This window comes from Carettochelys insculpta, chromosome 4 (assembly GCF_033958435.1).
Source record: "Carettochelys insculpta isolate YL-2023 chromosome 4, ASM3395843v1, whole genome shotgun sequence".
Lineage (NCBI taxonomy): Eukaryota > Metazoa > Chordata > Testudines > Carettochelyidae > Carettochelys > Carettochelys insculpta.
The window spans coordinates 112,468,683-112,482,681 of NC_134140.1; the positions used below are offsets into that span (position 1 = coordinate 112,468,683).

The 13,999-nt window shown below is 43.3% G+C and overlaps 1 protein-coding gene across 1 annotated transcript in view; it reads left to right on the forward strand.

Moving 5' to 3' along the window:
• MANBA (mannosidase beta) overlaps positions 1-13,999 on the forward strand; it is a 66,980-nt gene that overhangs the window by 30,889 nt on the left and 22,092 nt on the right. The window contains exons 10-14 of the mRNA XM_074993499.1: positions 1,638-1,724; positions 2,785-2,952; positions 6,435-6,653; positions 9,493-9,657; positions 10,240-10,384. Of these exons, the coding sequence (XP_074849600.1) occupies positions 1,638-1,724; positions 2,785-2,952; positions 6,435-6,653; positions 9,493-9,657; positions 10,240-10,384 (784 nt within the window). The remainder of the gene's footprint in view (positions 1-1,637; positions 1,725-2,784; positions 2,953-6,434; positions 6,654-9,492; positions 9,658-10,239; positions 10,385-13,999) is intronic.

The following is a 13,999-nucleotide window of genomic DNA, read 5'->3' on the forward strand; positions in this document are numbered from 1 at the left end:
ACAGCAACGAAGGGTCCTGTGGCACCTTATAGACTAACAGAAAAGTTTTGAGCATGAGCTTTCGTGAGCACAGACTCACTTTATCAGATGCTGGTGTTGGAAATCTGCAGGGCCACGTATAAATAAGCCAGAGCAAGGGTGGGGATAACAAAGTTAGCTCAGTCAGCAAGGGTGAGGCTTACTACCAGCAGTTGATCTGGAGGTGTGAACACCAAGGGAGGGGAAGCTGCTTTTGTATTTAGCCAGCCATTTGCAGTCTTTGTTTAAGCCTGAGCTGAGGGCGTCGAATTTGGAGATGAATTGTAGCTCAGAAATTTCTCTTTGGAGTCTGGTGCTGAAATTTCTTTGCTGTAGGATAGCTACTTTTAAGTCTGCTACTGTGTGGCCTGGGAGATTGAAGTGCTCTCCTACGGGTTTTTGTATATTGCCATTTCTGATATCTGATTGCGTGCGTTTATTCTTTTACATAGAGACTGTCCAGTTTGTCCGATGTATATAGCAGAGGGGCATTGCTGGCACATGATGGCATAAATTATATTGGTAGATGTGCAGCTGAATGAACCCATGACGGTGTGGCTGATCTGGTTAGGTCCTGTAATGGTGTTGCTGGTGTAGATATGTGGGCAGAGCTGGCAACGAGGTTTGTTGCACGGATGGGTCCCTGAGTTAGAGTGACTGTGGTGCGGTGTATAGTTGCTGGTTAGGATTTGCTTCAGGTTGGCAGGTTGTCTGTGGGCAAGGACTGGTCTGCCTCCCAAGGCCTGTGAAAGTGGGGGATCATTGTCCAGGATGGGTTGTAAATCCCAGTAGTGATTTGTGTCAGCTGCAATTAAACTGGACAGAAGATAACAAAATATGTTGTATGGAATAATCTTGCACTAGTTATGAAGCAAGATAGATAGATATATGAGGTGCCATAACTCATCTTTTTATTATTGACCTAAGAGGCTTCGTGCCCATTCTTTCTCTTAAGACAAAGTTTGAATTGTGGGAGGATCTGGGATTTTTTTTCCTTCTGATGAATGGGGGATTTCCTTTGATGCTACTTTTTTTTTAGTGTTTTAATTTAATCTGATCTTGCGTTTTTTGCGTTGTATTAAGAAGCATTCCTGGGGTGCGACAGTAGCTGTACTTTAAATCGTAAGACAAATAAACACAGCAGTGTAATGACATTTTTCTACTCATAGGCAATGGGGATTTCTTGCTGTACTTATGCGAGTATGCATAAAACACCATAAAAGCCATAGAACTTTTGTTCACTTATGGTTAGAGTCTTTCACCTATATCCACAGTGAGTAGTATGCAGCTTCCAACTATTCTTACTGAAAATAATGGAGCTACTTGGAAACCTTGAATAAGGTGGAAAAATCTGTCTCATAATAATGAAGAAATGGTATAAAACTTTGCAGTTGAAGAAATCTGTTGGGCGTATATGTCCACATGAAAGTTGAGCTTTAGAATGTATCTACTTTGTTGACATTTCCAGTATTTATGTACAATAACTTAAAAAATTTTACCTTGTCTTCTGTTTAAGGTAAATAATTCCATATGAACCAAAGTTTGTGTGCACTGCGACTATATATTGCTCAAGTATAGAAAATACTTGCTGACAGATTTTATGTTTTCTTCCTGTACAGATTTGGCAGGATTTTATGTTTGCATGTGCCCTTTACCCTACTGACCACAGCTACTTAGAATCAGTAAGAGCAGAAGTTGCTCATCAGGTATGTTGTTCAGTTGCATCAAAGATGCATATTCCCATACGCTTGTATTAACTGTGTAGTTCTGTTTAGTTTTCATTACTCATTGCCTGACATGAGCTGCTGTAAAGACAGCAGTCTGTTGTGTACTCACATAACAGACGCAGAAAAGCACAACACAGAGTGAAGCCTCTAGAGAAACGAGGCAGACCATGGTGGGCAGAAGAACTTAGAGGTTATCCTAGGAGTTAAGTGATATTCCCTTCTCCTAGCTGCCCACTCCACATCTTACCTCTGCTCATACATATTTCAGGAAACAAGGTGATTATATATGTAGCTGGTCTTGGACTTGCCTCATTTTATTATTAATTTTTAAAAATTATTTTTCTGCCAGGCAAGGCAGTTGAGTTTTTTTTGTGAGTAGAAAAATGTGCCCTCTTACACCTGGTGGAAAAGTAAAGATGAAAACAAATAAGTATTTCATTCTTCTGTAGTCTGCCATAAATGAGAATTTCTAGTAGTTTCCAAAAACATGCAGATTTAAGACTTGGTTCTTCAGACTTATGAGTGACTTTATTCCCGTGAATGTTCCCATTGAAGCCATTATGATTCCTGATGGGGAGAAGGTACTGACATGTCCATTTGCAGCATTGGTTCCTTATTCCCATAACTGTAACAGTACTGTGTCCATTGGAATCACTCCTACTTCTTGTCATGAAGTTTACTGCAGCAGGTTTTGAAATCAGCTGGTAGAGTACAAGCTTTATTATTTGGCATCCCCAGTTCCCCTGGGATGCCATATAATAAAATGTTCCGGTTATTTGAGCAGGAGCCACTATCTAGCCCTGCTCTGCCCCTGCGCCACCCTCTGTCTCCGGCCATTCTACCAGCCCCAGGCAGATAACAGGTCCCGTGGCAGCCAGCTACAACAGGGTAATTGGCCGGCCTGCTGGTTATGTGGATGCCAGGTAACCTAGCCTTTACTCTGTTATGTAAACTCCAGGCAACTTGCATAAACATTAAAAATGTCCCTTTAAAGGGAAATAATTGAATTTTCATTTTGAAGCTGTGACTTCTATTTCAGGTAAAGAGATTAAAATCTCACCCTTCCATCATTTTATGGAGCGGAAACAATGAAAATGAGGCAGCAATTGCACGCAACTGGTTCTCCATAGCACAGTCTGAGGTGGAAATTTATATCAAAGACTACGTGACACTTTATGTGAAGAACATCCGAGAAGTTGTTCTGGCTGTAAGTGAAATTTTCAGGGGTGAAGCTCGCACCTCCAGATTGTCTTATAAAAGGTTTTAAACCTTGCAATTTGGGCAACATTTCCTTCACTTTTTTAAGGGAACAGATTTACAGAAGCTGCATGGACATGCTGGCTGCAATACATAAAAGATGTGATGAAGGCTTTTATGATTATGTTTTACAAATTCTCATTGCAATTTTTGCAGCTTTTGTCCATGTTCTGGGACTTACAAAGCTTTGTTTGGTTTCATACACTGGTACCTGCTTGCAATGAAGTTATTTACAGTGAAATTCTACTTAGAATGGATTGAAAATTCCAAATTCCTGGACTTTCACTTCCTGTGGGTTCTGCATAAAACTAGAATGCAAAAATGAGACCTGTAATTTGCTACCAGTGCCACTGACTATGGTAGGAACATAAAGCACGCTTAGAGGACATGGGGGTAGAAAGGCCCGTGTGTGCTCTTCCTTACACCAGTTGAGTTTCACATGATGCAAGACCTGCATAAAATTCTCAGGGTAGATGCATCAGGAAGAATATTCACTCCATTTTAATAAGGTTCCACTGAAGTAATTCCAGAGTAAATGCTGCATTCCAAAAGGATTGTCAAATCCTAATGTACCTTTGGCTGCTCAGAGGATAAAGGCTGATGAAAGAGGAAATCTATTAGAGGGATAGTAAGAATTCCTCTTTCCCAACCTTGATGCAGCAGTTCTCAGTAGGAGACAGCGGCAAGCTGGTTTACCTCTTCTATGCTTGGAATGAAAGCTTGGCCTTCTAGAGGAGTCTCGTCAACATCAGGCAGTACCTGCCCCCCCAGAGTGCAAGGGTAGAAGGGAACCTGCCAATCCTTCTGTTGAAGAACTCTCTTTCTCCTTGCAATGAAACTCCACTCTTGTTGACTTCAGAGAGGGAATGGACTGAAATTTGCCTCTGGGACAGCAGCAAAGAATAAGTTGCTCTACATGGCATTTCGTTTCTGAGTAGCTCTGGAGAGAGCAATGCCTGAATAACAGATGAATGCCTGGATCTTTCTTGTCGGTAAAATATACAGCGTGCAGTACAGAGATATGCAAAGTGACACTGACATACTGCCAACTAACACATTTCTCTTTTACCGAGAAATATGAATTTTCTGCCCTACAGTTTGTCCCTCTTGCTTGCTAACTCATGGGATGTTTTAGAGTACTGTACGGTGCTGTTCGACTAAACTGGCTATGCTAACGTTACAGTAGAGCAGCGGTTCCCAACCTTTTTGAGACAGTGACCCATTTGACAATTCAGTAAGATTTTGTGACTCAAGGCAATTCAAAACTGAGGGTGTGGTCGGGGGGAGGTTTTCCCCTGGGAAAAATTGTTTTTTAAATCTTGATTCACCCCAGCTCCCAGGCTTAAACACCTCACAGCCCCAAACCACGCCCCCCTGTCTGCCTCACATGAACTCCGCTGCTGTCCTCCACTGCTCCTTCACCGGGCTGCTGGCGCTGCCTCCTACGCATGGCTCCCCCTCCAGCCTTCCTACCCCCTTCCCCCACCTGCCGTACAGGCAGTTCCCTGCCCTGCTGTATGGAAATGGGGCTCGATTTAATTGGTTTTGTAGCTGGATCCTTCCTGCCAGCCATTAAATTGAGTTCCATTTCAGCGCAGCAAGGCAGGGACTGGGAGCTGAAGCAGTGAGCAGTGACAGTGGCGGGAGCCGCAAATGACTCCTTAAAAAGCCGCATGTGGCTTAGAACCACCTGACCAGCGACCCTTAGAAAATCTAATGGGGACCTAGGTTCGGGTCCCAAACCGTAGGTTGGGAATCCCTGCATTGAGGCATACCACCAGGAATTTACATGCACCAATCCAGGCAATCGACATGTAATCTAAAGACAGTACCGGTGTTGTCATTTTTGATCACATGCTACTGACTTTACCTTAACTGCTGTAATTATTTTAGCATCAACACATTGAACAGGAGTACAAAGATATGTATTTTAGTTACTGTTCAGGGCATAATTCTCCAATAATCAACATGTGCAAGAAAACGTACCCATTGTATATCAGTAATTTTAGGTTTTGTGAGTTTCTCTCATTTCTGTGATCACTTGCACTTGTTGGGTTACTATGCATGCAGATGGTTTAGTGAAATGCTTCTGGTAGGCATGTTATGTTTTCTCCATTTAGTCACCCCAATTTGACTTCAGTGTCTCCAGTCTAGTCAATTGCTCGAGCATCTGCTTCACGTGAAATGTGTAGTTAGGTAGATCTTTAGGGTCAGAAGAAACCATGACAAATTTTTGTGTGAACTCCTGTATACCACAGGTCAGAGGTGTGGTCATGAGGAGTGAGGGCAGTTGACGGGATGATTTCTCCCATTGACCTCTCTCAGTGAGGATGATGAGACAACTCGATCAAAGATACATCAGTTGCAGCTGTGCAATTGCTGGTCCAGTGTACACCTTCAGTCCCGTGTAGATCTTCCCTAAGGCTTGTAGTTTGCCTGCAACAAGGTGGGGAGGAGTGGGAAAGGGAAAAATCTTAGCATTGCCAATGCACAAGTATTGATTTTACTTAAAGGAACAGAAATGTTAATGACAATTTTGTTTGTTTTGCAGTAGAAATGATTAAATAGCTGCTGTTAATAATGTCAATACAGTTAAAGATAGCAAATCCCATTATCTGAGGCAAGAGAGTCCCTTTTTGCCAAAATTTTTCAAACTGTGCTTTAGTTTCCAAATTCCTCTCCATTGAGAATGAGGTGAGGAAGCCTGCATTGTACTAGCCGATGAGGCCAACAAGCTTCCATGGGCAAGAAGTAGCTGGATTCCTCCTGCTTTATAACTTCATTACTTCGCACCCAGCGTTGGCATGCCAAGGGTAGTCTTCCCTTCCTGACCTGGGCTTAATAAAGTGCTAGTTGTGAAATAAGGGTTGAATTGTGCAGTTTTTCATACCACTTTTAGCAAGGAGCAGTGCATAGCCACAGGGCCCCAAGGGGGCAACTGGGAGATGTTGCACATCACACAAGTTCAGGTCCCCTAGTGGTATCCCTGTTGCACTGTGAGGAGAGGAGGTAATTTATGACACCACTTGAACAGAATGCAGAATATTTCTCCCTCATGAATGTCTCCAGCCAGTTTTGCTAATTGCAGTAGATGGGGGCAGTGAACTCCTGGCTCAGTTTTCTCCCTCCCCACTTCTTCAGTGGGAGCATCTGGCTCGTACCTGTGGTATCTGAGAGTCTGAGTCATGTAACATAAGTGGGAGGAGGAATTGTAGAAATGCAAAGCAACAGTATAGCCTGCTAGCCCTCTGCTTCCAGGAATTCATGCCAGCGATTAAGCATGAAGGAGATGATAAATGTCATGGCACAAAAGCAAAATGTTTCCTAGGCATTGTTGTAGAGATTTTGGTTTCACTTCCCAAAGTAAGGTCTGGGTATTGAAATGTTAGAATCAGTCTCTCAGTGATGGTGTGTTTTGTTTTGTTTATCCAGGAGGATAAGAGCCGTCCCTATATCCTATCCAGTCCCACAAATGGCCAGGAGTCTGTTATAGAAGGCTGGCTCGCCCAAAACCCTTATGACAACCATTATGGTGACACTCACTTTTATGACTATCTCAGTGACTGCTGGAACTGGACAATGTATCCTAAAACTCGGTTTGCCTCGGAGTATGGATTTCAGTCCTGGCCCTCCTTCAGTACTCTGGAAAAGGTAAGGTACAACGTCTGTTTTCATAGCTTTCTCCCTCCCTGGGCCCATGTGGTCTTGACAATGAAACATGTCCAAGAAATTCTGGGTCCATGACTGTAGTTTAAATGTTGCTTATTTAAGAGGAAATGTTAGGTAAATATTAGGTTTACTGTGAGGAGCACAGAGTGGGATGTGCATCTTTTGCCTTTTAATATGTTAAATTTGGTTCTTCTCAGGCTCAGCAGACCCAGGTTCAAGTCCACATCCTCCCATCTTTGTCCTGTTTCCATTGGGGTGGAGGGGTAGCTCAGTGGTTTGCACATTTGCCTGCTAAACCTGGGATTGTGAGCTCAATCCTTGAGAAGGCCAATTAAGGATCTGGGGCAAATATGCTTTTAAAAAAAAAAAAATCCATCAGGGTGCTGCTTGGCCCTGCCAAGAAGGCTGGGGACCGGACTAGATGACCTCCCAAGGTCCCTTCCAGTTTTTTGAGACATGCATCTTTCACTGTAGCCAAGGTAAATACCTACAGTCACAATTCATGACCAGCAGTCATTATGGCAGAGCAAGAGTCCATAGCATGGCTATCATGCTTCTCAAATTGTTTTTCCAATTTTAAACAATCAGTGACACCCTTTTGAACTCTTTAAATCCAAGCACTTGTATTGATCAAAGTATTAAGACACTGATTGTTCACTCCTGTCATCTTTCATCACAAACTTAACTCTTGATTGGCCACCTCTTACCTCCACTTCCTTTGGATGAGAAGCAAAAATGCACGAGTTCTGTGGTTTGCTGTCATAAATGCAAGCTGGCTACTGGCAGATTCATGACCCTGTGTTTTATTTTGGAAGCAGCATTGCTGTAGCTGTGTTGGTCTCAGGATATGAGAGAGACAAGGTGTGTGCAGGGGTGAGGAAACATTTTTTTCTGGACCAGCTTTTGCTGGTAATAAAGATGAGCTTACCTAGAGATCTTCTTCATTTCTGTCAGCACCTGGGTCTAGGCTACAGAGTTTTTTTGACAGAAGTTACTGTCGGGACATACTTCCCAACAGACCCTCTATCGACAAAATGTGTCCACACCTAATAGAGGATCTCCCCATCAACACCCTCTGTCAACAGAGAGCGGCCAGACTGCCCAACTTGGTCAACAGAACAGCCAACTGGACAGCAACACCCTGTCTGTTGAAAAAGGGCCCACAGGCATGTCTACACTATTGTTTTGTCGACAGAGGCATTATAACTCATACAGGAGTGACTTAACTCTCCCGAGAAAACTTCTGCATTCTGTCGAACGGCTTCTTGACAGAACGCATTTCTAGTGTGGACGCTCCATGAGTTTTGTCAACACAACCCCAGTTTTGTCCTGTGGCACTTTATAAACTAACAGATATTTTGGAGCATAAGCTTTTGTGGACAAAGACCCTCTTTGTCAGATGCATGAGTGGGGGTTCCAGAGGGGGGTCTAAATTAATAAGCTCATGAAAAGGAGGGAGTCCCAGTCAAGAGAGAGACCAGAGTTGACTAGGTCAGTTCAGTCACGGAGGATGTGGCCCATTATGAGCAGCTAATGTGGATTTGTGAACATCAAGGCTACGTTGACACTAGCACACTACGTCGAAGTAGCCTATTTTAAAGTAAGGAAATCATCTACACGTCCTCCAGGGCTGGTGCCATCAATGTTCAACATCGAAGTAGCGACAGGGAGCATCAAAAGCAGCTGCTCCGGAAGGAAATGTGGAGCGTCCACACACACAAGCGCTCCCCGTCGAAATAAGGGGCCAGCAAAGCCCCAAGCTACTCCCTTAAAGGCCCCCTCCCAGACACACTTGCCCTGCACAGCACAAGATCCACAGAGCTGACAACCGGTTGCAGGCCCTGTGCATGCAGCATGGACCCCCAGCTGCAGCAGCAGCAGCCAGAAGCCCTGGGCTAAGGGCTGCTGCACGGGGTGACCATAGAGCCCTGCAGGGGCTGGACAGAGCGTCTCTCAACCCCTCAGCTGATGGCCACCATGGAGGACCCTGCTATTTCAAAGTAGCAGGATACGGATTGTCTACACACGTTGAACATCGAAGTAGGGCGCTATTCCCATCTTCGGATGGGAATAGCGATTTCGACGTCTCACTGCCTAACGTCGATTTCAGTGTCGAAATAGCACACGGTGCGTGTAGACGCGATGTGTGCTACTTCGACGTTGTGCTGACTACTTTGAAGTAGCTGGCTAGTGTAAACGCACCCCAAGAGAGAAGAAACCAGGTCAATTCAGCCAGGGAGGATGTGGTCCAGTATCAGTAGCTAATGCAGAGGTGTGAACATCAAGAGAAGAGATGAGAAACTGCTTTTGTAATTAGCCAGCCACTCCCAGTCTCTGTTCAATCCTTGGTTGTTGATGTCAAATTTGTGAATGAGCTGCAGCCCTGCAGTTTCTCTTTGAAGTCTGTTCTTGAAGTTTTTTTTGTTGTATCCTGCAACAATTTGGACAGTTACAAAAGCAGTTTCTCCTCTCTTGATGTTCACACCTCCGCATTAGCTACTGATAATGGACCACATCCTCCCTGACTGAATTGACCTGGTTTCTCCTTTCTTGATGTTCACAACTCCTCATTACCTGCTCATAATGGGCCACATCCTCCGTGACTGAACTGACCTTGTCAACTCTGGTCTCTCTCTTGACTGGGACTCCCTCCTTTTCATGAGCCTATAAATTTGGACCCTCCTCTGGAACCCCCAAATCATGCATCTGATGAAGTGGGTCTTTGCCCATGAAAGCTTATGCTCCAAAATATTTGTTAGTCTGTAAAGTGCCACGGCATTTCCTTATGGTCTGTTTTCAACTCTTTCTGTGTCTTTCAAAGGTCTCTTCTGCAGAGGACTGGTCTTATACAAGCAATTTTTCCCTCCATCGACAGCACCATGCAGCTGGTAATGACCAAATGCTTCATCAGGCTGGACTTCACTTCAGGCTGCCCCAGAACACAGATCCGAAAAAAATGTTCAAAGATACAATTTACCTCACTCAGGTAACAGAGTGTCACAATCTGGGGCAGATGCTTATATCTAACATGGCCATCCTAGTTATTAGCAGCTACAGGGCCTAGCCTGGGTCAGTCTGTTAGGCACTGAAGAGACAGGTAGTAATAAGAGTGTCCTTTCCCTGAAGAATTTACAATATAATTTAATATGGGGTAAGTTTATGTGTCCCTAGCCCTTTGCAGAGGAGAAAACAGCACAAAAAGCCTCTTGAGTTTCCCAAGGACTAGTGATCACCTCAGGAGAATAGTTCCATGCAGCATAAATTACTCTAGAGAAAATGGGAGAGGCAAGAAGACGTTGAGCCTGGACTCTCTCCACTCACCCAGAGAGCAGATTGGACTCATGAGAGGCAGCGAAGTTGGGAAAGATTGCACCTTCTTGACACACAACACCTCTCTGAGACCCTCTGGTCAGGGTCGTGCTTTTTAGTTACAGTGCAGCTCAGAGAGTGCAAGAGAAGTCTTGTTTGTTTTTCTCTCTTGCACTTATCTGCTATTTTTCTCTCTCTCTCGTTATGGTCTAAGTATAGTTGGTCAAATAATACTGTTTTAACGTATTTGCTTCACAAGGTTATGCAAGCCCAGTGTACAAAGACAGAAACGGAGTTCTATCGGCGTAGTCAAAGTGAGATAATTAATGGAGAGGGGCACACAATGGGAGCACTGTACTGGCAACTCAATGATATCTGGCAGGCCCCTTCATGGGCTTCTCTAGGTAAGTCTTCCAACTGCCATCAGTGAAACCCCCTAACTGTGCTATGGAAATTTGTTCTTAGTATCTGTAGTGTGTTTTTCCTCAGAAATACTAGGTCATTATTGTCTGGATAACTTCACAAGAACCAAACCCATTTCTAACCATCTACTAATGCATCCCAGCAAATTGGTTTACAGGATAAACCTGATTCTAAAGTTGAGCAGAGACACAAAGCTGTTGGTCTTGTAAATCATCCTCCACATCTGAAGTAAAAAGTGAAGAGTAAAACAAATCTTTTCATATATCCACTCCTTACAGATTACAGTAGCCATAAACCTTAAAGTATATCCAGAAAGTGTTATAACACAAGGCTAAGATGCCATATAATGCTTTTAGTGAAGCAGGCCCTTGTTTATTTTGTATGTCTTTTAATTTAAGCAGTATTAATGTCTTCAGAGAAGAAGACCATGTTAGAAACAAGCAAGCATAACCATTATGGAGTGGTAGCTGCCTTATAGTTAGTGTTGAAGCTAGCACCTCATTTTAAAACTAACTCCCTGCCCATTCCTCACCCAAGCTTCCCCAGAAAGGAATTAATCTTCCTTAAATCTTACATGCCATATCTCATTCAGGATAGTTTTCCTGAGGAGAGTGGGACAAATCTAAGAATTTTTTAGCAAGTTTTTTTCCATCTCCTGATTGGCAAAGCCTAAAACTTTCAAACTAGTTTTGGTTGTGTAGTGTTTCTGCAGAGAAGTGCCTTTTAGCATGGTGGGAAAGAGTTTTTAATACATACAGGCTGCGTCTACACGTGCACGCTACTTCGAAGTAGTGGCAGTAACTTCGAAATAGCGCCCGTCACGTCTACACGTGTTGGGCGCTATTTCGAAGTTGAAATCGACGTTAGGCGGCGAGACGTCGAAGTCGCTAACCCCATGAGCGGATGGGAATAGCGCCCTACTTCGATGTTGAACGTCGAAGTAGGGACGTGTAGACGATCCGCGTCCCGCAACATCGAAATAGCGGGGTCCTCCATGGCGGCCATCAGCTGGGGGGTTGAGAGATACTCTCTCTCCAGCCCTTGCGGGGCTCTGTGGTCACCGTGGGCAGCAGCCCTTAGCCCAGGGCTTCTGGCTGCTGCTGCTGCAGCTGGGGGTCCGTGCTGCATATACAGGGTCTGCAACTAGTTGTTGGCTCTGTGTATCTTGCACTGTTTAATGAAAGTGTGTCTGGGAGGGGCCCTTTAAGGGAGCGGCTTGCTGTTGAGTCCGCCCCGTGACCCTGTCTGCAGCTGTGCCTGGCTCCCTTATTTCGATGTGTGCTACTTTGCCGTGTAGACGTTCCCTCGCTGTGCCTATTTCGATGTTGGGCTGAGCAACGTCGAAGTTGAACATCGACGTTGCCAGCCCTGGAGGACGTGTAGACGTTATTCATCGAAATAGCCTATTTCGATGTCGCAACATCGAAATAAGCTATTTCGAAGTTGGGTGCACGTGTAGACGTAGCCACAGAGAGCAGTATTTTTGGGAAGCATAACAATGAACGAGGATTAGGTACATTGACATAACTGTAAAAATATTAATTCAATAAGATGACTAATTATGTTTTTTCATAGTCATAAAAACATCTAATTTCTTAGTCAATTTGTATGGAACTTTGCAATATGTCAAGATACAATATGACTAAATTAACTGACGAATACCTAATTCTAATTAAATAGGAAATAATGTCAACTGTATAGATCCAACAGTATGCTTATTTCACAGCATAACAATGGACCTAATTTAGGTTGAGTACAGATGTGTAACTGGCTTGATTAATAAATACTAAGTGAAGGAGAGCAGCATGGTCTGAGTGAAGTGGCTGTATTCCATACCTAGGCAATCATATTTTGAGGTTTAGGGCTTTTTACAGTGGAAGGACTTCTTATTTGTATAGCTCAAAGCACTTTAGAAAAGAGTATCATTATCCCCATTTTAGAGATGAGAAAACTAGAGGTAAAGTTATTTTCCAACTTTTTTACTGGTAGAGCTGGTAATTGAATCCATGTCTGCTGAGTCCGGCCGTGTCTACACGTGCCCCAAACTTCGAAATGGCCACGCAAATGGCCATTTCGAAGTTTACTAATGAAGCGCTGAAATGCATATTCAGTGCTTCATTAGCATGCGGGCAGCATCGGCACTTCAAAATTGACGCAGATTGCCGCCGCGCGTCTCTTCCAGAAGGGGCTCCTTTTCGAAAGGACCCCACCTACTTCGAAGTCCCCTTATTCCCATCAGCTCATGGGAACTTTGCAATATGTCGAGGGTTATGCAATATGTCAGCTCATGGGAATAAGGGGACTTCGAAGTAGGTGGGGTCCTTTCGAAAAGGAGCCCCTTCTGGACGAGACGCGTGGCAGCAATCCGCGGCAATTTTGAAGTGCCGCTGCCGCCCGCATGCTAATGAAGCACTGAATATGCATTTCAGCGCTTCATTAGTAAACTTCGAAATGGCCATTTGCGTGGCCATTTCAAAGTTTGGGGCACGTGTAGATGTAGCCTCCCAGTCCAATGCCTGTCTATCTATGGTTTCAACTTCAATTATTTCTTAGTTATGATTATTTACTTTATTGATACATGCTGCAGAGAAGAAGTTAATGCTTAAAGAAACTTTGGAATATGGTCAGTTTAGAAAGAGGATGTAAATGTAGTTTCAAGATCTGCACCTGCTCTTGGGTCCACCTGCCAATTTTTTTGGTTTTACAGTGCAATCTTCCTACTTCTTCAAGTTTACCCTTCTCTTTTTCTATGTGAAAGACCTCCACCTCAAAAACTTGAGGAACAAACTATAATGAAACTGTCTTTACATACTACTTTACCTAGGCCTTATGATGTGAGCCAAAATAGTAGTCCAGCCTTAACACTGAGGTTTCTGGACTTCATGAACTTAGGCTGTAGAAAGATAATATTTTAATATTTATTTATCTGGGTTTCACTATCATTGACAAAAGAAAGAAAAAAAAACTAGTAAAATGTCTCAATGCACAAATGTATTGACAGATGATCTGATTTGATGAACATAAGCATGTTTTTTAAGTACAGAATAACTAATGTTTTAGCAAATGTCCGAAATAGTTTAATTATTTATAGTCTTGTTAACGTCAGTTTACAGAAAGGAAGCTCAGCAGAGATACAGCTGCCTCTGTTTCATTTTTTTCTGTCAGTGGATCAAGGAAAGAGTTAATTTTTATTTAATTAGGCAATGCTGTGGAGGGAGATTTCAAATACTAATAGTTGGAAATATACAAGAACTTCAAATAAATTAATTTTCTTTTGACAAACCATACTTCTGCATCTCTTTAGGTTGCACAGTGTCGTCGGTGATGAATTTGTAAAGGGGATTCCATGACGGGGTTTACATAATTTCCCATATGAAGTGGAAACATGTTCCATCTTGAAATGGGGAGAGAACTGAGAATTAAAATGAAAAACACTTACGTATGTGTTTTCAAAACATTTACTGTGAAAACTAAGACTTAAGCCCCCCTGTCTGCACATGACTCTCTACCTCTCTTCAGAAGTCAATGTCTTTCCTCAGTGACTGGATTTTGAATGCTAGGTTATGGTTTTGGAGCCACTTGTGCTTACTTTAATT